Raw genomic sequence first — 25854 nt, forward strand, 5'->3', positions numbered from 1 at the left:
TCACCTCATCTTTGCTCCTCCTGATTTTATAAACCTCTATAAGGTCACCCCTCACCTTCCTACGCTCCAGTGGAAAAAGCCTCAGCCTCCCCAGCTTACCCTTATAACTCAAACCCTCCATTCCCAGCAACATCCTGGTAAATCTTTTCTGAACCCTCACCAGTTAATCACTATCCTCCCTGTAACAGGGCGACCAGAACTGCAGACAATACTCCAGAAGGGCCCTCACCAACATCCTGTACAACCTCAACACGACATCCCCAAGCTCCTATCCTCAAGGTCTGAGCAATGAAGGCAAATGTGCTAAATGCCTTCTTAACCACCTTCCCTACCTGTGACGCACATTTCAGAGATTTATGTACCTGAACCCCTAGGTGTCTGCTCTCCAACACTACCCAAGGCCCTAGCATTATTTGTACACGTGCTGTTCATGTTTGTATTCTGTAAAAAAGGGGATTTGACTGTCATCCGAAATGGAAAAATGAGCAGAGTTACAAGGAGAAGTTGAGGTGGTCGCATTGCTTGCTCGATGTAGACCATGATGGGCTGAATGGCCTCCTTCAGAGCAGTCCCGACTCTGATGGCTTTTCGAGTGAGTGTGGAAGAGGTTTGGAAAGGATTTGCAGGTGGCACTGCTGGTGTTGCTTGATGTGGATATTAACCCTGGCATTGACTGGTTGCTGTACAGTCACTCGATGTAAATCCTTGTGCGCAAAATGTAAAATCATTTCTTTCTTTGTGACATAAAGGGATGTGTGTGGAGTAAGTGATGAGTGACAGACTAACCTTGTCTTTAATATTAGACAGAAGTAATCAAGAACTGAAACCCATTATGGCGCACAGTGAGACATGAGAAGTCTAAGCTCATTCCTTTTCTACCCCCAGGGGACAGAGCTTCCTTTAGCCATGGCTCAATCATTGACGGCCAGTTTGAAGGCTTTATCCAAACGGAGAGAGGCAGGTACTACATTGAACCCATTGAGCACCATGTTCAGGGAGAAAACCCTTCTGTTCATTCCCTCATCTATCACCAGGATGACATTGGTGAGTGCTGAGTAGAAACACACGTTACCTTGTGGGTTTTTAAATTCACTGTTGGGACGTGGGTGCCGTTGACAAGACCCGCATTTCTCATCCATGCCCAGCCATCCCTTGGGAAGGTGATGGTGAGCTGCCCTCCTGGATCATATCGCCCTTGGGGTGCAGAGGCGCAGCCACAGTGCTGTTCGGATTGGAGTTTCAGGATTGGATCCAGTGCCAAAGGAACAGATTGTGTCTCAGAGAGCCACTCACGACACTGGTGCACAGCAGCAGCAGCAGGGTATCCCCTGTTTGACTGCTCGGGGCTGGGGTGTTGTTGGGGCTGGGATGGTGAATCAGTACAGTTCTGGCTTCCAACGAAAGTCAGGCTTGCGGCTGATTTTTAGCCTTCCCGGAGAATTTGTCGATTGAGCTTCACTTGTTTGCACATGCAAATTAAATCCACAGAAGCGATGTGTCATTATTCAAATTACATGTTATCCATTATTACTGGGGCAAGGTGAAAACATGTTCTCATTCCTGTGATAACATTAAATGTTTTCAATCAATTTGTGGGTTTTTTTTTGTTTCACTCTATTTCTTCCTCTTCTGTCCTGGTTGTTTCATCTTGTTGCAGTTAAAGTTGGGCCTGGAGTGTACCCTGGGGAGTCATGGGCTGACCAGGAAGTGATGTCATCGTCATAGAGGTCGACAACATGGAAACAGGCCCTTCGGCCTAATGTGCCCACAATTTAAAACAGTCCCATATCCCTCCATAGCTATCCCATCCATGTAGCTGGCTAAATGTTTGTTAAATGACAAAATTATACTCGCTTCCACCATTACCTCTAGCAGCCCTCTCCAGACATTCACCGCCCTCAGTGCGAAAGATTTACCCCTCTGGGCTCTTTTCTATCTCTCCCCTCTTATCTTAAACCTATGGCCTCTAGTTTTAGATTCCCTGAATGATAAAAATCAAAGACGAGCTCAGAAGGTTTCTGTTTCCATTTCAATGTTAGTTGTGGGATGTTCCTGTGTGAAAATCAGCAGCTGTTTTGCATACAGCATGGGAGTGACTGATCTTCAGGAGTATTTAATGGGATGCAAGGTGCTTTGGCCATCTCTCTGTTGAGAAAGACACCAAATTAATGCAACTTCCGTCTTTTATGACTGAGATGGGAGAGTATTTCTCTACTCAAAGTGTGAATCTTTAGAATTCTCCAGCCCAGAGAATTGTGGATGCCCAGTCTCTGAGTGCAGTCGAGTAGGCATCATTAGAGTTTTGAATACTAACAGAATCAGAGGGAGAGTGCTTAGTGGCACAGTGTAAAGATAGCGATCTCTCCCTCAATGTCAGCAGAAGTAAAGAGCTGATCATTGAACAATCTGTCCTGGACCATCCACGTTGATGCGACGGTCAAGAAAGCACAATGCCACCTCGACTTCCTCAGGAGGCTAAGGAAATTCAGCATGGCCATAAAGACCCTGACCAACCTTTACAGATGCATCCTAGAAGGCATTCTATTTGGATGCATCATGGCTTACTACAGCAACTGCTCTGCCCAGGACTGCAAGAAAACACAGCCCACTCCATCACAGCCTTCCATCCAATGACTCCATCGACATGTCTCTGCCTCAGGAAGGCAGCCAATGACAGCAAAGACCCCTCCCACCTCGGTTAGAATCTCTTCCGTCGGCCAGCAGATACAGAAGCTTAAACACAAGTCCCAACAGATTCAGGAACAGCTTCTTCCCCGCTGTTATTAGACTTCTGAATGGATCTGTCAACTTTCAAATTTAATGTTGATCTTGTTTTTTTGCGTGCCTTCATTGCAGCTGCAGCTCTCTATTCCTCGCTCTATTCAATCACCATGTGGTCATTGCATGGTATGACCTGCCCGTACTAAATGTAAGACAAAACGTTTCACTGCACCGAGGTACATGTGACAATAATAAATCAAATCAAATCAAATCAATCCAAATCAAGGGATATGGAGAGCTGATAGGAATAAGAATTGGGGGATGCATCATCTCAGAAAGCTCGCCTCCTGAAGGCCGAAGGGTTGGTGGACAGAGACTACACCCCTGACAGAGCAGCACCCCCTCAACGCTGGGACTCTCAGAGAGGCTGAACCAGACCATTCCAGACACTCCATGTGATGGCAGCATGTTTGAGATCTCCCATGGCACTGATAAATCCCGATGTTTGATTCTGGGATTGGTACTTATCGCTGATCTCTCTGTGTTTCATTCAGCACAGGTCATTGACACACTTCTGTTGACCTTTGACATTCCTGTTTGGCCTCTGTTAGAAACTGGGATTCCGGACTGGGAAAGGCAGCAGCCGTATCCTGCACTGGGAGAGGCTGTAACTGGGATTCCGGACTGGGAAAGGCAGCAGCTGTATCCTGCACTGGGAGAGGCTGTAACTGGGATTCCGGACTGGGAAAGGCAGCAGCTGTATCCTGCACTGGGAGAGGCTGTAACTGGGATTCCGGACTGGGAAGGCAGCGGATAAGATCCACACAAAAAGAGGCTGCGGCTGTATCCCTGAGTGGGAGAAACAGTAGCTGTGTCTCAAACTGGGAGGGGCAGTGGATATATCTGGGATTGGGAGGGGCAGTTGATGTATCCAGGATTCAGAGAGGCAGTGAATATATCCGGGATTAGGGGAGGCAGTGGATGTATCCGGGATTAGGAGGGGCAGTGGATGTATCCGGGATTAGGAGAGGCAGTGAATATATCCGGCTTTGGGAGAGTCAGTGGATGTCTCCGGGACTGGGGGAAGCAATAGATGTATCTGGGATTGGGAGAGGCTAGCCACTGCTTTGGATACCAGCCCAGTTTTTCCCACTTGAGTGGGATCAGGCTATCATCAATGCACAGATCCAGAGTGGGCCCCTTCATGGGTTAAACCAAGCCGGGCACTGAGGGTAATGACCTGAGTCTGCAGTGTTCACAGAGAGAAACCATTCCCTCAGCAGTCAGTCCGTGGGCAGAATCTGGGGCTTAGCCAGTCACCGGTGTGCTTACGCAGGAGATCTGTCTGTTTGGCTTGTAACCTCCTCTCGTTAAAGGGAATGAATGCAGGTTGCGTACTAATGGGAGAGACAAAGATTTTGATTGATTCTTGTTCAATCTCTTCTTATCAAAGACCTGTGCTTCTTAAATGACTGGTGTTTGTACACAAAGCTGATCAGGATCTGTGTGAGCTGCAGTCAGCTTTACTCAAACTTGCGTCTGCTGGTTAATCTAACCACAGGAAAAGACCAGACATTGGGATCCAATTGGTCTGCACCTGGTCAATCACCAGCAAACTCCCACTAAACCAAGAAAGGTCAGTGTGAACCTGATCTGAGACTCTGAAACATAATCCTCATCAGCGACATTATAGTGTGCTGGGTAGGTTTCACCTCAGGAGGCTGGCATCTCTCTGAACATGGACACTAGTCACTGGCTCCCTCCCTCGCCGATGAAATATGATCTGGATCATGTCATCCACGTAATGGATCGAGCGATTTACAAGGGGTAATTCAATAAGGGGTTTGGATGGAATCTCAGACCATTTGTACAAAGTAATCGGAGTATATAATAACGTGTTATGTGTTAATGTAATATAATGTGTTCTATAGTTACTAGGTTACTGCTGTGATCAGGAATATCATTCTGTATTTTGGCACAATTTTCCAATTTTCAAAAGACGATTGTGTAGCTTCTTAATTGTTGGGTCTGACTGTAGAAACACAATAGATCCTCATGTCCAACTCCTGAGGAAATGCTGGTCTGTAGGGACTCAAGTGCTTGTCATGTGGAGCATTTATTTGTGGAATAGTACCTTGGAAGTCTTTGGGATCCAGGGCTGTGGCTCCCTTCCTGGGAATGATGGACAGGTTCTTTCACTCACCTTTGACCTCGCTGCCTGAGCTTTGGTCGCTCTGTCCCACCCTGTCCTGCTGTTGCAGTCTGGTTTTAATGCTGCTGGCTTTCGTCAAACAAGAGCTACCTCAGGAAGACAGTCAAAGGAGTTTGTGGCTGTATCAATTACTCACCACAAAGCCACAGCTACATCACACTGGAAACCTTTGCTATAAATTCTGTATCTTACAATCTTATACTCCACAACCACCTGATGAAGGAGCAGCACTCTGAAAGCTAGTGCTTCTCGATAAACCTGTTGGACTATAACCTGGTGTTGTGTGGTTTTAAACTTTGTAACCAAGCAGTGTGTGTTGATGTTTGATGTGTGTGTTGCTGTGTCTCTGTTGGTGTTGATCTGTCCAACAGTCTCCTCATGAACACGCACAACATCAAATTACTGAGCTCAGGAGCTGTGCCAACAGCACAGTTAACCCCTTACTGGCTCACTGCTCTGCTCCATCACCCTACCCTGAGTGGGCAGAACTCCCTTCCCTGGCTGCGTGTGCTCATCAGTTCAGCAGGAGGTCTGTAGTCACACATATGATTTCGTTATCTTTAACATTTAATTGTACAACCCGACACCCACAGAGCCCCCTGCCTTCCCTATCTCCTCATCTTCAACATGCCATCCCCTACACTCCCCAAACCTCACTCCCACACTCCAATACACTCCAAAGCCAGTAGAGACCACCCTCAAAACATTAAACTGACAACGTGTGGGGCTCGTTTCTCCAGTATTTAACCCTGACAGCTGCTTCACCATTTGGAGCAGTATAATGTAGTTACCTTGAGCAGCGGGAACACAAATTCAATTTGTTTGCAACCATAGCCTTTATAACTTCGAATCCGAAATAGTCCCACCATCACTTTTTTCCATTTCAGATGTACCTCACCTTAAAGGCCGAGGGACTTGGTGCCTTAGTCAGCCGGTATTGGCTGCACTGCCTCACGTTCAGCACACAGGCCAAGAGACAGTGTCGCAGGTGAGTGACCACACCAACACAGGGCACACTATAGCTCAGGGAGCCCACTAATTCCCAGAGACACTCAGATCACACTCAAAACATTCTCTCTGCTTCACTCTCCACAGATGCTGCCAGACCTGCTGAGACTCTCCAACAGATTGAGTATTTGTTCCACATTTTCAGAATTACAGTAATTTACTGTAATATTTACAGGAGAATTCAGACACCCCCACTCACACACTGTCCCCCATCCAACTCCCCACCCCCTCACACACTGTCCCCCAACCAACTCCCCAACCCCTCACACAGTGCCCCCCATCCAACTCCCCAACCCTCACACACACACAATGTACCCCATCCAACTCTCCACCCCATCACACACTCAACCCCATCCAACTCCCCACCCCCTCACACACTGTACCCCACCTAGCTCCCCACACCCACACACACTGTACCCCATCCAACTGCCCACATCCACACACACTGTACCCTATCCAACACCCACCCCCTCACACAATTTACCACATCCATCTCCCCACCCCCTCACTCACTGTACCCATCCAAATCCCCACCCTCACATACTGTACCCCATCCATCTCCCCAGCCCTTCACACAATGTACCCCATCCAATTCCCCACCCCCTCGCTCACTGTACCCATCCAAATCCCCACCCTCACATACTGTACCCCATCCATCTCCCCAGCCCTTCACACAATGTACCCCATCCAACCCCCCACCCCCTCACACACTGTACCCCATCTAGCTCCCCACCCCCTCACACACACACATTGTACCTCATCCAACATCCCACCCCATCTCACACTGCAGCCCATCCAACTCCCCACCCCCTCACACACACACACACTGTACCCCATCCAACGCCCCACCCCCTCACACACACACTGTACCCCATCCAACGCCCCACCCCCTCACACACACTCTACCCCCTTCAACTCCCTACCCCCTCACACACTGTATCCCATCCAACTCCACACCCCCTCCCACATACACTGTACGCTATCCAACAACCCACTCCATCACACACTGCAGCCCATCCAACTCCTCACCCCCTCACGCACTGTACCCCATCCAACAACCCAGCCCCTCACACACTGTATCCCATCCAACATCCCTCCCCCTCACGCACTGTACCCCATTCAACACCCAACTCCCAGACACACTGTACCCCATCCAACACCCCCACCCCCTAACACACACACTGTACCCCATCCAATTCCCCACCTCCTCACACACTGTACCCCATCTATCTCCTCACCCCCTCACACACTGTACCCCATCCATCTCCCCACCCCCTCACACACTGTACCCCATCCATCTCCCCACCCCCTCACACACTGTACCCCATCCAACTCCCCACCCCCTCACACAATGTACCCCATCCAACTCCCCACCCCCTCACACACTGTACCCCATCCAACTCCCCACCCCCTCACACAATGTACCCCATCCAACTCCCCACCCCCTCACACACTGTACCCCATCCAACTCCCCACCCCCTCACACAATGTACCCCATCCAACTCCCCACCCCCTCACACACTGTACCCCATCCAACTCCCCACCCCCTCACACAATGTACCCCATCCATCTCCCCATCCACTCACACACTGTACCCCATCCAACTCCCCACCCCCTCACACACTGTACCCCATCCAGCTCCCCACCCCCTCACACACTGTACCCCATCCAACTCCCCACCCCCTCACACACTGTACCCCATCCAGCTCCCCACCCCCTCACACGCTGTACCCCATCCATCTCCCCACCCCCTCACACACTGTACCCCATCCAACCCCCCACCCCCTCACACACTGTACCCTATCCAGCTCCCCACCCCCTCACACACACACATTGTACCTCATCCAACATCCCACCCCATCTCACACTGCAGCCCATCCAACTCCCCACCCCCTCACACACACACACTGTACCCCATCCAACGCCCCACCCCCTCACACACACACACACTGTACCCCATCCAACGCCCCACCCCCTCACACACACTCTACCCCCTTCAACTCCCTACCCCCTCACACACTGTATCCCATCCAACTCCACACCCCCTCCCACATACACTGTACGCCATCCAACAACCCACTCCATCACACACTGCAGCTCATCCAACTCCCCATCCCCTCACACATTGTACCCCATCCTTCCCCCCACCCCATCCAACTCCCCACCCCCTCACACACTGTACCCCATCCATCTCCCCACCCCCTCACACACTATACCCCATCCATCTCCCCACCCCCTCACACACTGTACCCCATCCACTCCCCACCCCCTCACACCCTGTACCCCATCCACTCCCCACCCCCTCACACACTGTACCCCATCCACTCCCCACCCCCTCACACCCTGTACCCCATCCACTCCCCACCCCCTCACACCCTGTACCCCATCCACTCCCCACCCCCTCACACACTGTACCCCATCCACTCCCCACCCCCTCACACCCTGTACCCCATCCACTCCCCACCCCCTCACACACTGTACCCCATCCACTCCCCACCCCCTCACACCCTGTACCCCATCCACTCCCCACCCCCTCACACGCTGTACCCCATCCACTCCCCACCCCCTCACACACTGTACCCCATCCACTCCCCACCCCCTCACACCCTGTACCCCATCCAGTCCCCACCCCCTCACACACTGTACCCCATCCACTCCCCACCCCCTCACACCCTGTACCCCATCCACTCCCCACCCCCTCACACCCTGTACCCCATCCACTCCCCACCCCCTCACACACTGTACCCCATCCACCCCCCACCCCCTCACACCCTGTACCCCATCCACTCCCCACCCCCTCACACACTGTACCCCATCCACTCCCCACCCCCTCACACCCTGTACCCCATCCACTCCCCACCCCCTCACATGCTGTACCCCATCCACTCCCCACCCCCTCTCACACTGTACCCCATCCATCTCCACAACCCCTCACATGCTGTACCCCATCCACTCCCCACCCCCTCACACACTGTACCCCATCCACTCCCCACCCCCTCACACACTGTACCCCATCCACTCCCCACCCCCTCTCACACTGTACCCCATCTATCTCCCCAACCCCTCACATGCTGTACCCCATTCACTCCCCACCCCCTCACACACTGTACCCCATCCATCTCCCCAACCCCTCACATGCTGTACCCCATCCACTCCCCACCCCCTCTCACACTGTACCCCATCCACTCCCCACCCCCTCACACACTGTACCCCATCCACTCCCCACCCCCTCACACACTGTACCCCATCCACTCCCCACCCCCTCACACACTGTACCCCATCCACTCCCCACCCCCTCACACACTGTACCCCATCCACTCCCCACCCCCTCTCACACTGTACCCCATCCAACATCCCATCCTGTCTTTTGCATTATGTTCATGTCTGGGTGCCACTGTTAAAATCCACTGTTTAAGTTCAGCCTCTGTGGTGATGTTAGCTGTACATTGTCTGAAATGTTGAATTATTTAGTCTGTGTGATTAGCCTGTCCCTGGATTAATCTTTGTCTTTGGTGTATTTATCTGTGTCTATATCTTGGTGCTTTATTGTGTGAACTAATTTCTCTTCTTCCATTCCCTCACTGAATCTCCTGTCCTGTGGAACGGATTAATCCATGTTGAGAATAAGAGCAGGCTATTCGGCCCCTTGCGACCGATCCAGCAACCTGCTTCTCTTTCTGTTAGTGCCAGTTTTAAATGATAACCTTCAGGAATATGTTTTTAACCAGATCCTGTTATTCATACCCCAGTCTGGGTAACGACAGCAGTTTCATAGAAACAGAGAATGAAAGAGCAGACGTAGGTCGTTCAGCCCTTTGAGCCATTCGACATGATCATGGCTGGTCATCCTACTCAGGCCTGTTTCCACTATCTCCTGTACCTTTTTGTCTCTCTTGCCTTAAGAATTATATCCAACTCCTTCTTAAAAACATTCAATGTTTTGGCCTCATCTGCTTTCAGTGGTGGAGAGTTCCACAGGTTTCTCACTGTCTGGGTGAAGATGTTTCTCCTCGTCTCACAGCTCCATGAAAGTGGAGTTGCAGGTAGATAGGATAGTGAAGGCGGCATTTGGTATGCTTTCCTTTATTGGTCAGAGTATTGAGTACAGGAGTTGGGAGGTCATGTTGGGGCTGTACAGGACATTGGTTAGGCCACTGTTGGAATATTGCGTGTAATTCTGGTCTCCTTCCTATCGGAAAGATGTTGTGAAACTTGGAAGGGTTCAGAAAAGATTTACAAGGATGTTGCCAGGGTTGGAGGATCTGAGCTACAGGGAGAGGCTGAACAGGCTGGGGCTGTTTTCCCTGGAGCGTTGGAGGCTGAGGGGTGACCTTATAGAGGTTTACAAAATTATGAAGGACATGGAGAGGGTAAATAGGCAAAGTCTTTTCCCTGGGGTCGGGGAGTCCAGAACTAGAGGGCATAGGTTTAGGGTGAGAGGGGAAAGATGTAAAAGTGACCTAAGGGGCAACTTTTTCACACAGAGGGTGGTACGTGTATGGAATGAGCTGCCAGAGGATGTGGTGGAGACTGGTACAATTGCAACATTTAAGAGGCATCTGGATGGGTATATGAATAGGAAGGGTTTGGAGGGATATGGGCCAGGTGGGACTAGATTGGGTTGGGATATCTGGTCGGCATGGACGGGTTGGACCGAAGGGTCTGTTTCCATGTTGTACATCTCTATGACTCTATGACTCAGACCCAAATGGCCCACCCGGTACATTTAGACTGTGAGTCCTCGTTCTAGGCTCCCCAGTCTTTGGGAACATCCTGTCCACGTTTATTCTGTATTGTCCTGTTAGAGTTTGAAAGGTTTCTATTAGATCCCCACTCATTCTTCTGATCTCTAGTGAACCCAATCTTAACTGACTCCATCTCTCTTCAAACACCAGTCCTGCCATTCCAGGAATCAGTCTGGGAAACCTTCAATTCCCCTGCTCCATCGCTAGGACATCCTTCCGCTGATATGGAGACCAAAACTATGCACAATGCTCCAGGTGTGGTCTCACCAAGGCCCTGTATAATTGCAGCAAGGCATCCCTGCACCTGAATCCTCTCGCTATGGAGGCCAGCACACCATTGGCCATCTTTACACCTGCTGTCCCAGAGGGGCATTACCCTCCTTTCCAAATTAATTGTTATGACAACTGACAAGGATATCATTAGACTTTTACAGGTGTCGGTCCGAATTCAAATGCATCTATTGTGTTGGGATTCAAACCCACATCCCTACCTCAGGCTTTATATGAATCCGAGAATCACAGAGTCCCTACAGGTGTATAACTGCCCACTGAGTCCACATTGACCCTCCAAAAAGCAACTGACCCAGGCCCACCCAATCCCTGGAACCCTACATTTCTCATGGCTAATCCGCCAAGCCTGCACACCTTTGGACTGTGGGATGAAACCGGAGCACCTGGAGGAAACCCAACAGACACAGGGAGAACGTGCAAACTCCACACGGACAAGGGTGGGGTCAAGGACGCCATGAGGTAACTGTGCTGACCACTGAACCGCCATGCTGCCCATAGTCTGGTGGTAATACCATGAGGCCATTGCCTGCCCTTATGTTGCCTGGGTTAGAATAATGGCTGCTGAAAATGTGTTGCTGGAAAAGCGCAGCAGGTCAGGCAGCATCCAAGGAGCAGGAGAATCGACGTTTCGGGCATGAGCCCTTCTTCAGGAATGGCTCATGCCCGAAACATCGATTCTCCTGCTCCTTGGATGCTGCCTGACCTGCTGTGCTTTTCCAGCAACACATTTTCAGCTCTGATCTCCAGCATCTGCAGTCCTCACTTTCTCCTTAGAATAATGGCTGCCCATCAACAGTACTTCATTGTCTGGGCCGCACTTTAAGATGTTCTATGGTCATTACAGGTTCTATACAAATGCAAGATGTTCTTCTCAGTGGTAAAGATACTGGTAGTGTTGGGAGGTTGTTGAAAGAGCCTTACGGATTTGTTGCATGACACCTTATCCACTTTGTACAGGGACGGACTGTACAGGAGAAAGAGACGTTTCCTCCAAGTAAACACTGGCTCATTCACTGGTTACAGAATGCATCCCCTGTCCTTGATGAGATCCTGCATGCCCTCCCTCCCCTGAGGATCAGACACATCCACCTCCACCCGACCCTGACCCCAGCTCCACCCAGCTTCTGCTGGAACACTGGGCCTTACCTTTGTTCCCTGCAGGTAGTTACTCCGCGATCTGTTCAGAGCTGCATTCACACGCACACCTGGAACTGTGTGGGACTTGAATCCCAGGCCCCCCTGGCCCAGAGGAGTGGACACTGCCCCTGCCCCTCAAGTGGTATTTCTTGCTTGTGTGTAAAATGGAGATTCCTGGCTGGCCTTCAATCTTCACCCTCAATAAAAAAAACTCACTGAAGACTTTACATCCTCGCTGTAACTGTCAAATGACCCTGGCTCCCCACATGACTAGCTTCTCATGTTTAACATTCTCCTTCTTGTCCTCAGACTCCCTGTAGACTCAGAGTTCCCCACCTCTGTCATTCCCTCAAGCTGCACAACTGATCTCTTTTGCATGCCTGATGTTGATCACTCTACCAGCGTTCCGAAAAGACCACTCCCTCCGCGGCTCCCTCGTCAGGTCCACACCCCCCACCGTCCCAACCTCCACTCCCGGCACCTTCCCCTGCAACCGCAAGAAATGCAAAATTTGCGCCCACACCTCCCCCCGCCTCACTTCCCTCCAAGGCCCCAAGGGATCCTTCCATATCCGCCACAAATTCACCTGCACCTCCACACACATCATTTACTGCATCCGCTGCACCCAATGTGGCCTCCTCTATATTGGGAAGACAGGCCGGCTACTTGCAGAACGTTTCAGAGAACACCTCAGGGACACCCGCACCAACCAACCCAACCACCCCGTGGCTCAACACTTCAACTCCCCCTCCCACTCCGCCAAGGACATGCAGATCCTTGGATTCCTCCATCGCCAGACCATAGCAACACGACGGCTGGAGGAAGAGCGCCTCATCTTCCGCCTAGGAACCCTCCAACCACAAGGGATGAACTCAGATTTCTCCAGTTTCCTCATTTCCCCTCCCCCCATCTTGTCTCAGACCCAACCCTCGAATTCAGCACCACCTTCCTAACCTGCAATCTTCTTCCCGACCTCTCCGTCCCCACCCCAGTCTGACCTATCACCCTCACCTTGACCTCCTTCCACCTATCGCATTTCCAACGCCCCTCCCCCAAGTCCCTCCTCCCTACCTTTTATCTTAGCCTGCTGGACAAACTTTCCTCATTCCTGAAGAAGGGCTCATGCCTGAAACGTCGATTCTCCTGTTCCCTGGATGATGCCTGACCTGCTGTGCTTTTCCAGCAACACATTTTCAGCTCTGACCTCCAGCATCTGCAGTCCTCACTTTCTCCTCATTGATCACTCTATCACTGGTGACCATTCCCATTGGTGGCTGCCTGGAGATGAAGGCCTGAACTGTCCCCCTGTAACCTGGTGACCTCTCCTCCCTTACTAACAACATGCCTTACAATTTCTGGTCATCTATCCTAATAATGTCTTTTATATTCCAGTGCCAAGTATCATTTAATAACCTTCCTTCAAAGTACTTTACTACGTTAAAGATGCCAGCTAAATGCAGATGTTGCCCAAGTTGCTGCAGTGCATTTCCTGCCTCTGCAGGGATGTGACAAGGCAGGGTTAGATGGAAGAGAATGCTTACAGCAAACCCCTAACTTATTGAGGGAACCTGTATCCATTATCCAATCAGGATCAGACTTCTGATTCTTTTAGTGTGAGGAAATATTAAATTCCATAGGGTCGGCTAATTAGTAAAGTTAGATTACATGGGATTCAGGGTGAGCTTGTCAATTCAACACAAAGTTGGAGACAGAGGGTGGTGATGGAGGATTGGTTCTCAGGCAGAGGGCCTGTTCCACAAGAGTCCACTTTTATATAAATGACTTGGGTGAGAGTGTAGAAATCACCTTGGCGGGAGTGAGGGCTGCAGGTGTTGGAGTTTAGAGTCTCGATTAGCGTGGCGCTGGAAAAGCACAGCAGGTCAGGCAGCATCCGAGGAGCGGGAAAAATCGACATTTCAGGCAAAAGCCCTTCATTCCCATTCCTGATGAAGGACTCCAGCCCAAAATGTCGATTTTTGCAGCTCCTCGGATGCTGCCTGACCTGCTGTGCTTTTCCAGAAACGCTCTGAACTTGACTGAGAATGTAGAAAGCTTGGTTAGTAACTTTGTGGGCGACACTAAAATTCGTGATGTAGTGGACAGTGAACAATCTGAGATTACAAAGAGATGTTGATCAGTTGGGTCAATGGGCTGAGGGGTGGCCGATGGAGTTTAATTTGGATAAATGCGAGGTAATACATCTTAGGAAAACAAACGGGGGCAGGACTCACACAGTTAACAGGAAAGCCTTGAGGCAATGTTTTTACACAGAGAGTGGTTCATGTGTGGAACCAACGTCCAGGGGAAGTGATGGATGTGGATACAGTTACACTGTTGAAAATACATTTGGATAAGTACATGAATAGGAAAGGTTTGGAAAGACATGGGCAAGCTGGAGACAGGTGGGACTAGTTAATTTGGGTGTCTTTCTCTGCACTGTCAGTTAGAAACCCTGGAAAGTCCCATCCATCCCCCGATCACCCTCTGATCGACTCGTTGAAGTATAAAGTCTGTTGTGTGGCCCTGATGCTGAGGTTGCGTTGATTATTTTTTTTCAGATGCAAGCACCAATGACTGTACAAAGAGCAGTTTGGAAGTTTCTAAAATCCTCCTTCTGTTTCTTTCAGGAGCCTGCATTTTTGAGAACGCAGAGGGATGTTTCCAGTTTACTGACGACCTGTTTCCTGCACATACACGTTGACCCCTGGTATTACAGTCTCATGGGAAGCCATGAGAGAGTCACAGCTCAGGTAATGCTCACTTCAGGGTGTACCAACCACCCCAAGGCTCGACCCTCCACTCCCTAACACCAGAAGCAAGCACAGCATTTTACAGCGTACAGGATAGCAACAATAGCTTCCTGAGCAGCAGCCCCACGTCCACATTCACTCTCTCCTAGACTTTCCCACCCTGTCTCAGGGAGGGTAAGGCCCAACCTCCCCCCCTCCACCCCTCACTGCCCCCCCATCCCCACAGCCCCCATCCTCACTGCCCTCCCACCCCTCACTGCCCCCATCCTCACTGCCCCCCACCCCTCACTGCCCCCCATCCCCATTGCCCCCACATCCCCACAGCCCCCATCCTCACTGCCCCCACCCCTCACTGCCCCCATCCTCACTGCCCCCCACCCCTCACTGCCCCCCATCCAGCACTGCCCCCCCATCCTCACTTCCCGCCCACCCCTCACAGCCCCCCACCCCTCACTGCCCTCCCACCCCGCACTGCGCCCCCATCCTCACTGACCCCCAACCCTCACTGCCCCCATCCCCACTGCCCCCATCCTCACTGCCCCCCACCCCTCACTGCCCCCCAACCTCACTGCCCCCCCACCCCACACTGCCCCCATCCCCACTACCCCCCATCCTCACTGCCCTCCCACCCCTCACTGCCCTCCCAACCCTCACTGCCCCCACCCTCACCGCCACCCACCCCTCACTGCCCCCACCCCTCACTGCCCCCCCATCCTCACTGCCCTCCCACCCCTCACTGCCCCCCATCCTCACTGCCCTCACCCCTCACTGCCCCCATCCTCACTGCCCCCAACCCTCACTGCCCCCCATCCCCACTGCCCCCCATCCTCACTGCCCTCCCACCCCTCACTGCCTCCCATCCTCACTGCCGCCCACCCCTCACTGCCCCCCCATCCCCACTGCCCCCCATCCTCACTGCACTTCCACCCCTCACTGCCTCCCATCCTCACTGCCGCCCACCCCTCACTGCCCCCCATCCTCACTGCCGCCCACACCTCACTGCCCCCCATCCCCACTGCCCCCCATTCTCACTGCCCCCACCCCTCACTGCCCACAATCCTCACTGCCCCCACACCTCACTGCCCCCCCATCCCCAATGCCCCCATCCTCACTGCCCCCACCTCTCACTGCCCCCCATCCTCACTGCACCCCCACCCCTCACTGCCCCCCATTTTCACTGCACCCCCACCCCTCACTGCCCCCCATCCTCACTGCCCTCCCACCCCTCACTGCCCCCACATCCCCACTGCCCCCATCCTCACTGCCCTCCCACCCCTCACTGCCCCATCCCCACTGCCCCCCATCCTCACTGCCCTCCCACCCCTCACTGCCCCCTACCCCCCACTGCCCCCCATCCTCACTGCCCTCCCACCCCTCACTGCCCCATCCTCACTGACCCCACCTCTCACTGCCCCCATCCTCACTGCACCCCCACCCCACACTGCCCCCCATTTTCACTGCACACCCACCACTCTGCCCCCCATCCTCACTGCCCCCACCCCTCAATGCCCCCATCCTCACTGCCGCCCACCCCTCACTGCCCCCCATCCTCACTGCCGCCCACTCCTCACTGCCCCCCCATCCCCACTGCCCCCCATTCTCACTGCCCCCACCCCTCACTGCCCACAATCCTCACTGCCCCCACACCTCACTGCCCCCCCATCCCCAATGCCCCCAAATCCTCACTGCCCCCACCTCTCACTGCCCCCCATCCTCACTGCACCCCCACCCCTCACTGCCCCCCATTTTCACTGCACCCCCACCCCTCACTGCCCCCCATCCTCACTGCCCTCCCACCCCTCACTGCCCCCACATCCCCACTGCCCCCATCCTCACTGCCCTCCCACCCCTCACTGCCCCATCCCCACTGCCCCCCATCCTCACTGCCCTCCCACCCCTCACTGCCCCCTACCCCTCACTGCCCCCATCCTCAATGCCCCCCATCCCTCACTGCCCCAACATCCCCACTGACCCCCATCCTCACTGCCCTCCCACCCCTCACTGCCCCCATCCTCACTGACCCCACCTCTCACTGCCCCCATCCTCACTGCACCCCCACCCCACACTGCCCCCCATTTTCACTGCACCCCCACCACTCTGCCCCCCATCCTCACTGCCCCCACCCCTCAATGCCCCCACCCTCACTGCCCCCACCCCTCACTGCCCCCCATCCCCACAGCCCTCATTCCTCACTGCCCCCACCCCTCACTGCCCCCATCTTCCCTGCCCCCCATTCTCACTGCCCCCCACCCCCACTGCCCCCCATCCTCACTGCCCTCCCACCACTGACTGCCCCCCATCCTCACTGCACCCCCACCCCTCACTGCCACGACCACTCACCGCCCCCACCCCTCACTGCCCCCACCCCTCACTGCCCCCATTCACACTGCCCCTACCCCTCACTGCCCCCATCCTTACTGCCCCCACCCCTCACTGCCCCCACCCCTCACTGCCCCATCCTCACTGCATCCCCCCCCCGCACTGACCCCACCCCTCACTGCCCCCATCCTCACTGCATCCCGCCCCCCGCACTGACCCCACCCCTCACTGCCCCCACCCCTCACTGCCCCCATCCTCACTGCCCCCACCCCTCACTGCCCCCACCCCTCAATGCCCGCCATCCTCAATGCCCCACATCCTCACTGCCCTCCCACCCCTCACTCCCCTCACCCTCACTGCCCCCCACCCCTCACTGCCCCCATCCTCACTGCCCTCCCACCGCTAACTGCCCCCATCCTCACTACCCCCACCTCTCACTGCCCCCCATCCTCACTGCACCCCCACCCCTCACTGCCCCCCATTTTCACTGCACCCCCACCCCTCACTGCCCCCATCCTCACTGCCCCCCACCCCTCACTGCCCCCCACCCCGCACTGCGCCCTCATCCTCACTGCCCCCACCCCTCACTGCTCCCACCCCTCACTGCCCCCATCCTCACTGCCCCCACCCCTCACTGCCTCCCCATTCCCACTGCCCCCCATCCTCACTGCCCCCACCCCTCACTGCCCCCATCTTCACTGCACCCCCACCCCTCACTGCCCCCATCCTCACTGCCCCCCACCCCTCACTGCCCCCCACCCCGCACTGCGCCCCCATCCTCACTGCCCCCCCACCCCTCACTGCCCCATCCACACTGCACCCCCACCCCTCACTGCCCCCACCCCTCACTGCCCCCATCCTCACTGCCCCCACCCCTCACTGCCCCCACCCCTCACTGCCCCCATTCTCACTGCCCCCACCCCTCACTGCCCCCACCCCTCACTGCCCCCATCCTCACTGCCCCCACCCCTCACTGACCCCACCTCTCACTGCCCCCATCCTCACTGCACCCCCACCCCTCACTGCCCCCCCCCCTCACTGCCCCCACCCCTCACTGCCCCCATCCTCACTGCCCCCACCCCTCACTGCCCCCACCTCTCACTGCCCCCATCCTCACTGCCCCCATCCTCACTGCCCCCATCCTCTTTGCCCTCCCACCCCTCACTGCCCCCCACCCCTCACTGCCCCCATCCTCACTGCCACCACCCCTCACTGCCCCCCAATCCTCACTGCCCTCCCACCCCTCACTGCCCCCCCATCCTCACTGCCCTCACCCCTCACTGCCCCCCATCCTCACTTCCCCCACCCCTCACTGCCCCCATTCTCACTGCCCCCACCCCTCACTGCCCCCCCATCCTCACTGCCCTCCCACCCCTCACTGCTCCCCATCCTCACTGCCCCCCACCCCTCACTGCCCCCCCATCCCCACTGCCCCCATCCTCACTGCCCCCAACCCCTCACTGCCCCCATCCTCACTGCCCTCCCACCTCTCACTGCCCCCACCCCTCACTGCCCCCATCCCCACTGCCCCCAACCCTCACTGCCCCCAGCCCCACTGACCCCCATCCTCACTGCCCCCATCCTCACTACCCCCACCTCTCACTGCCCCCCATCCTCACTGCACCCCCACCCCTCACTGCCCCCATCCTCACTGCCCCCCACCCCTCACTGCCCCCCACCCCGCACTGCGCCCCCATCCTCACTGCCCCCCCACCCCTCACTGCCCCCATCCCCACTGCCCCCCATCCCCACTGCACCCCCACCCCTCACTGCCCCCATCCTCACTGCCCCCCACCCCTCACTGCCCACATCCTCACTGCCCCCCCACCCATCACTGCCCCCATCCTCACTGCCCCACCACCCCTCACTGCCCCCATCCTCACTGCCCCCCCACCCCTCACTGCCCCCATCCTCTCTGCCCCCCATCCTCATTGCCCTCCCACCCCTCACTGCCCCCATCCCTCACTGCCCCCCCACCCCTCACTGCTCCATCCTCACTGCCCCCACCCCTCACTGCCACCCCATCCTCACTGCCCTCCCACCCCTCACTGCCCCCCATCCTCACTGCCCTCCCACCCCTCACTGCCCCCCCATCCCTCACTGCCCTCACCCCTCACTGCCCCCATTCTCACTGCCCCCAACCATCACTGCCCCCCCATCTCCACTGCCCCCCATCCTCACTGCCCCCCATCCCCACTGCCCTCCATCCTCACTGCCCCCCATCCTCACTGCCCTCCCACCCCTCACTGCCCCCCCATCCCTCACTGCCCTCACCCCTCACTGCCCCCATTCTCACTGCCCCCAACCATCACTGCCCCCCCACCCCTCACTGCCCCATCCTCACTGCCCCCCATCCTCACTGCCCCCCACCCCTCACTGCCCCCCATCCCCACTGCCCCCATCTTCACTGCACCCCCACCCCTTACTGCCCCCCCACCCCTCACTGCCCCCCATCCCCACTGCCCCCCATCCTCACTGCCCTCCCACCCCTGACTGCCCCCATCCTCACTGCCCCCACCCCTCACTGCCCCCATCCTCACTGCCCCCCCACCCCTCACTGCCCCCATCCCCACTGCCCCCATCCTCACTGCCCCCACCCCTCACTGCCCCCATCCTCACTGCCCCCCCACCCCTCACTGCCCCCATCCTCACTGCCCCCCATTCTCACTGCCCCCACCCCTCACTGCCCCCCATCCTCACTGCCCTCCCACCCCTCACTGCCCCCATCCTCACTGACCCCACCTCTGACTGCCCCATCCTCACTGCCCCACCCCTCACTGCCCTCAACCTCACTGCCCCCACCCCTCACTGCCTCCATCCTCACTGCCCCCACCCCTCACTGCCCACAATCCTCACTGCCCCCCCACCCCTCACTGCCCTCATCCCCACAGCCCTCCATCCTCACTGCCCCCACCCCTCACTGCCCCCCATCCTCACTGCCCCCACCCCTCACTGCCCTCAACCTCACTGCCCCCACCCCTCACTGCCCCCATCCTCACTGCCCCCACCCCTCACTGCCCTCAACCTCACTGCCCCCACCCCTCACTGCCCCCATCCTCACTGCCCCCCCACCCCTCACTGCCCCCCATCCCCACAGCCCTCCATCCCCACTGCCCCCACCCCTCACTGCCCCCATCTTCACTGCACCCCCACCCCTCACTGCCCCCATCCTCACTGCCCCCCCACCCCTCACTGCCCCCACCCCTCACTGCCCACAATCCTCACTGACCCCCACCCCTCACTGCCCCCCATCCCCACTGCCTCCCATCCTCACTGCCCCCACCCCTCACTGCCTCCATCCTCACTGCCCCCAACCCTCACTGCCCCCACCCCTCACTGCCCCCCACCCCGCACTGCGCCCCCATCCTCACTGCCCCCCCACCCCTCACTGCCCCCATCCCCACTGCCCCCCATCCCCACTGCACCCCCACCCCTCACTGCCCCCATCCTCACTGCCCCCCACCCCTCACTGCCCACATCCTCACTGCCCCCCCACCCATCACTGCCCCCATCCTCACTGCCCCACCACCCCTCACTGCCCCCATCCTCACTGCCCCCCCACCCCCCACTGCCCCCATCCTCTCTGCCCCCCATCCTCATTGCCCTCCCACCCCTCACTGCCCCCATCCCTCACTGCCCCCCCACCCCTCACTGCTCCATCCTCACTGCCCCCACCCCTCACTGCCACCCCATCCTCACTGCCCTCCCACCCCTCACTGCCCCCCATCCTCACTGCCCTCCCACCCCTCACTGCCCCCCCATCCCTCACTGCCCTCACCCCTCACTGCCCCCATTCTCACTGCCCCCAACCATCACTGCCCCCCCATCTCCACTGCCCCCCATCCTCACTGCCCCCCATCCCCACTGCCCTCCATCCTCACTGCCCCCCATCCTCACTGCCCTCCCACCCCTCACTGCCCCCCCATCCCTCACTGCCCTCACCCCTCACTGCCCCCATTCTCACTGCCCCCAACCATCACTGCCCCCCCACCCCTCACTGCCCCATCCTCACTGCCCCCCATCCTCACTGCCCCCCACCCCTCACTGCCCCCCATCCCCACTGCCCCCATCTTCACTGCACCCCCACCCCTTACTGCCCCCCCCCACCCCTCACTGCCCCCCATCCCCACTGCCCCCCATCCTCACTGCCCTCCCACCCCTGACTGCCCCCATCCTCACTGCCCCCACCCCTCACTGCCCCCATCCTCACTGCCCCCCCACCCCTCACTGCCCCCATCCCCACTGCCCCCCATCCTCACTGCCCCCACCCCTCACTGCCCCCATCCTCACTGCCCCCCCACCCCTCACTGCCCCCATCCTCACTGCCCCCCATTCTCACTGCCCCCACCCCTCACTGCCCCCCATCCTCACTGCCCTCCCACCCCTCACTGCCCCCATCCTCACTGACCCCACCTCTGACTGCCCCATCCTCACTGCCCCACCCCTCACTGCCCTCAACCTCACTGCCCCCACCCCTCACTGCCCCCATCCTCACTGCCCCCACCCCTCACTGCCCACAATCCTCACTGCCCCCCCACCCCTCACTGCCCTCATCCCCACAGCCCTCCATCCTCACTGCCCCCACCCCTCACTGCCCCCCATCCTCACTGCCCCCACCCCTCACTGCCCTCAACCTCACTGCCCCCACCCCTCACTGCCCCCATCCTCACTGCCCCCACCCCTCACTGCCCTCAACCTCACTGCCCCCACCCCTCACTGCCCCCATCCTCACTGCCCCCCCACCCCTCACTGCCCCCCATCCCCACAGCCCTCCATCCCCACTGCCCCCACCCCTCACTGCCCCCATCTTCACTGCACCCCCACCCCTCACTGCCCCCATCCTCACTGCCCCCCCACCCCTCACTGCCCCCACCCCTCACTGCCCACAATCCTCACTGACCCCCACCCCTCACTGCCCCCCATCCCCACTGCCTCCCATCCTCACTGCCCCCACCCCTCACTGCCTCCATCCTCACTGCCCCCAACCCTCACTGCCCCCACCCCTCACGCCCCCCCATCCCCACTGCCCCCCATCCTCACTGCCCCCACCCCTCACTGCCCCCATCCTCACTGCCCTCCCACCCCTGACTGCCCCCCATCCTCACTGCCCCCACCCCTCACTGCCTCCATCCTCACTGCCCCAACCCTCACTGCCCCGCATCCTCACTGCCCCCACCCCTCACTGACCCCCATCCCCACTGCCCCCCATCCTCACTGCCCCCACCCCTCACTGACCCCCACCCCTCACTGCCCCCATCCTCACTGCCCCCCATCCTCACTGCCCCCACCCCTCACTGACCCCCACCCTTCACTGCCCCCATCCTCTCTGCCCCCCACCCCTCACTGCCCCCCATCCCCACTGCCCCCCATCCCCACTGCCCCCCCATTCCCACTGCCCCCCATCCTCACTGCCCTCCCACCCCTCACTGCCCCCACCCTTCACTGCCCCCCATCCTCACTGCACCTACCACCCCTCACTGCCCCCACCCCTCACTGCCCCCATCCTCACTGCACCTACCACCCCTCACTGCCCCCACCCCTCACTGCCCCCATCCTCACTGCACCCCAACCCCTCACTGCCCCCCATCCTCACTGCCCCCACCCCTCACTGCCCCCATCCTCACTGCCCCGATCCTCACTACCCTCCTTCCTCATTGCCCCCACCCCTCATTGTCCCCACCCCTCACTGCCCCCACCCCTCACTGCCCCCCATCCTCACTGCCCCCCCATCCCCATTGCCCCCATTCTCACTGCCCCTACCCCTCACTGCCCCCATCCTCACTGCCCCCACCCCTCACTGCCCCCACCCCTCACTGCACCCACCCCTCACTGCCCCATCCTCACTGCACCCCCACCCCTCACTGCCCCCACCCCTCACTGCACCCTTCCTCACTGCCCCCACCCCTCACTGCCCCCACCCCTCACTGCCCCCATACTCACTGCGCCCACCCCTCACTGCCCCCACCCCTCACTGCCCCCATCCTCACTGCACCCCCACCCCTCAATGCCCCCCATCCTCACTGCCCCCACCCCTCACTGCCCCCACCCCTCACTGCACCCCCACCCCTCACTGCCCCCACCCCTCACTGCACCCCCACCCCTCACTGCCTCCACCCCTCACTGCACCCACCCCTCACTGCCCCCCATCCTCGCTGCCCCCACCCCTCACTGCCCCCCTTCCTCACTGCCCCCATCCTCACTGCCCCCACACCTCACTGCCCCCATCCTCACTGCCCCCATCCTCACTTCCCCATACCCCTCACTGCCCCCACCCCTCACTGCCCTCACACCTCACTGCCCCCATCCTCACTGCCCCCACCCCTCACTGCCCCCATCCTCACTGCCCCCCCACCCCTCACTGCCCCCATCCTCACTGCCCCCCATTCTCACTGCCCCCACCCCTCACTGCCCCCCATCCTCACTGCCCTCCCACCCCTCACTGCCCCCATCCTCACTGACCCCACCTCTGACTGCCCCATCCTCACTGCCCCACCCCTCACTGCCCTCAACCTCACTGCCCCCACCCCTCACTGCCCCCATCCTCACTGCCCCCACCCCTCACTGCCCACAATCCTCACTGCCCCCCCACCCCTCACTGCCCTCATCCCCACAGCCCTCCATCCTCACTGCCCCCACCCCTCACTGCCCCCCATCCTCACTGCCCCCACCCCTCACTGCCCTCAACCTCACTGCCCCCACCCCTCACTGCCCCCATCCTCACTGCCCCCACCCCTCACTGCCCTCAACCTCACTGCCCCCACCCCTCACTGCCCCCATCCTCACTGCCCCCCCACCCCTCACTGCCCCCCATCCCCACAGCCCTCCATCCCCACTGCCCCCACCCCTCACTGCCCCCATCTTCACTGCACCCCCACCCCTCACTGCCCCCATCCTCACTGCCCCCCCACCCCTCACTGCCCCCACCCCTCACTGCCCACAATCCTCACTGACCCCCACCCCTCACTGCCCCCCATCCCCACTGCCTCCCATCCTCACTGCCCCCACCCCTCACTGCCTCCATCCTCACTGCCCCCAACCCTCACTGCCCCCACCCCTCACGCCCCCCCATCCCCACTGCCCCCCATCCTCACTGCCCCCACCCCTCACTGCCCCCATCCTCACTGCCCTCCCACCCCTGACTGCCCCCCATCCTCACTGCCCCCACCCCTCACTGCCTCCATCCTCACTGCCCCAACCCTCACTGCCCCGCATCCTCACTGCCCCCACCCCTCACTGACCCCCATCCCCACTGCCCCCCATCCTCACTGCCCCCACCCCTCACTGACCCCCACCCCTCACTGCCCCCATCCTCACTGCCCCCCATCCTCACTGCCCCCACCCCTCACTGACCCCCACCCTTCACTGCCCCCATCCTCTCTGCCCCCCACCCCTCACTGCCCCCCATCCCCACTGCCCCCCATCCCCACTGCCCCCCCATTCCCACTGCCCCCCATCCTCACTGCCCTCCCACCCCTCACTGCCCCCACCCTTCACTGCCCCCCATCCTCACTGCACCTACCACCCCTCACTGCCCCCACCCCTCACTGCCCCCATCCTCACTGCACCTACCACCCCTCACTGCCCCCACCCCTCACTGCCCCCATCCTCACTGCACCCCAACCCCTCACTGCCCCCCATCCTCACTGCCCCCACCCCTCACTGCCCCCATCCTCACTGCCCCGATCCTCACTACCCTCCTTCCTCATTGCCCCCACCCCTCATTGTCCCCACCCCTCACTGCCCCCACCCCTCACTGCCCCCCATCCTCACTGCCCCCCCATCCCCATTGCCCCCATTCTCACTGCCCCTACCCCTCACTGCCCCCATCCTCACTGCCCCCACCCCTCACTGCCCCCACCCCTCACTGCACCCACCCCTCACTGCCCCATCCTCACTGCACCCCCACCCCTCACTGCCCCCACCCCTCACTGCACCCTTCCTCACTGCCCCCACCCCTCACTGCCCCCACCCCTCACTGCCCCCATACTCACTGCGCCCACCCCTCACTGCCCCCACCCCTCACTGCCCCCATCCTCACTGCACCCCCACCCCTCAATGCCCCCCATCCTCACTGCCCCCACCCCTCACTGCCCCCACCCCTCACTGCACCCCCACCCCTCACTGCCCCCACCCCTCACTGCACCCCCACCCCTCACTGCCTCCACCCCTCACTGCACCCACCCCTCACTGCCCCCCATCCTCGCTGCCCCCACCCCTCACTGCCCCCCTTCCTCACTGCCCCCATCCTCACTGCCCCCACACCTCACTGCCCCCATCCTCACTGCCCCCATCCTCACTTCCCCATACCCCTCACTGCCCCCACCCCTCACTGCCCTCACACCTCACTGCCCCCATCCTCACTGCCCCCACCCCTCACTGCACCCCCACTCCTCACTGCCCCCACCCCTCACTGCACCCCCACCTCTCACTGCACCCCCACCCCTCACTGCCCCCCATCCTCACTGCACCTACCACCCCTCACTGCCCCCACCCCTCACTGCCCCCCATCCTCACTGCCCCCACCCCTCACTGCCCCCCTTCCTCACTGCCCCCATCCTCACTGCACCCCAACCCCTCACTGCCCCCCATCCTCACTGCCCCCACCCCTCACTGCCCCCATCCTCTCTGCCGCCGATCCTCACTACCCTCCTTCCTCATTGCCCCCACTCCT

General features: G+C 58.6%; 1 protein-coding gene across 5 annotated transcripts in view; it reads left to right on the forward strand.

Moving 5' to 3' along the window:
- LOC122547435 (disintegrin and metalloproteinase domain-containing protein 10-like) overlaps positions 1–25854 on the forward strand; it is a 169509-nt gene that overhangs the window by 41233 nt on the left and 102422 nt on the right. For 4 of the 5 annotated variants that reach the window (XM_087976254.1, XM_087976252.1, XM_087976255.1 and 1 more), the window contains exons 4-6: positions 886–1044; positions 5821–5921; positions 14742–14864. In XM_087976254.1, coding sequence (XP_087832380.1) covers positions 886–1044; positions 5821–5921; positions 14742–14864 — 383 coding nt within the window. The remainder of the gene's footprint in view (positions 1–885; positions 1045–5820; positions 5922–14741; positions 14865–25854) is intronic. The other variant, XM_087976256.1, reaches the window with a different exon arrangement.

The sequence above is a fragment of the Chiloscyllium plagiosum genome, unplaced genomic scaffold (genome assembly GCF_037043375.1).
Source record: "Chiloscyllium plagiosum isolate Xiang-an unplaced genomic scaffold, Cpla_swu_hap1 HiC_scaffold_28, whole genome shotgun sequence".
Classification (NCBI taxonomy): domain Eukaryota; kingdom Metazoa; phylum Chordata; class Chondrichthyes; order Orectolobiformes; family Hemiscylliidae; genus Chiloscyllium; species Chiloscyllium plagiosum.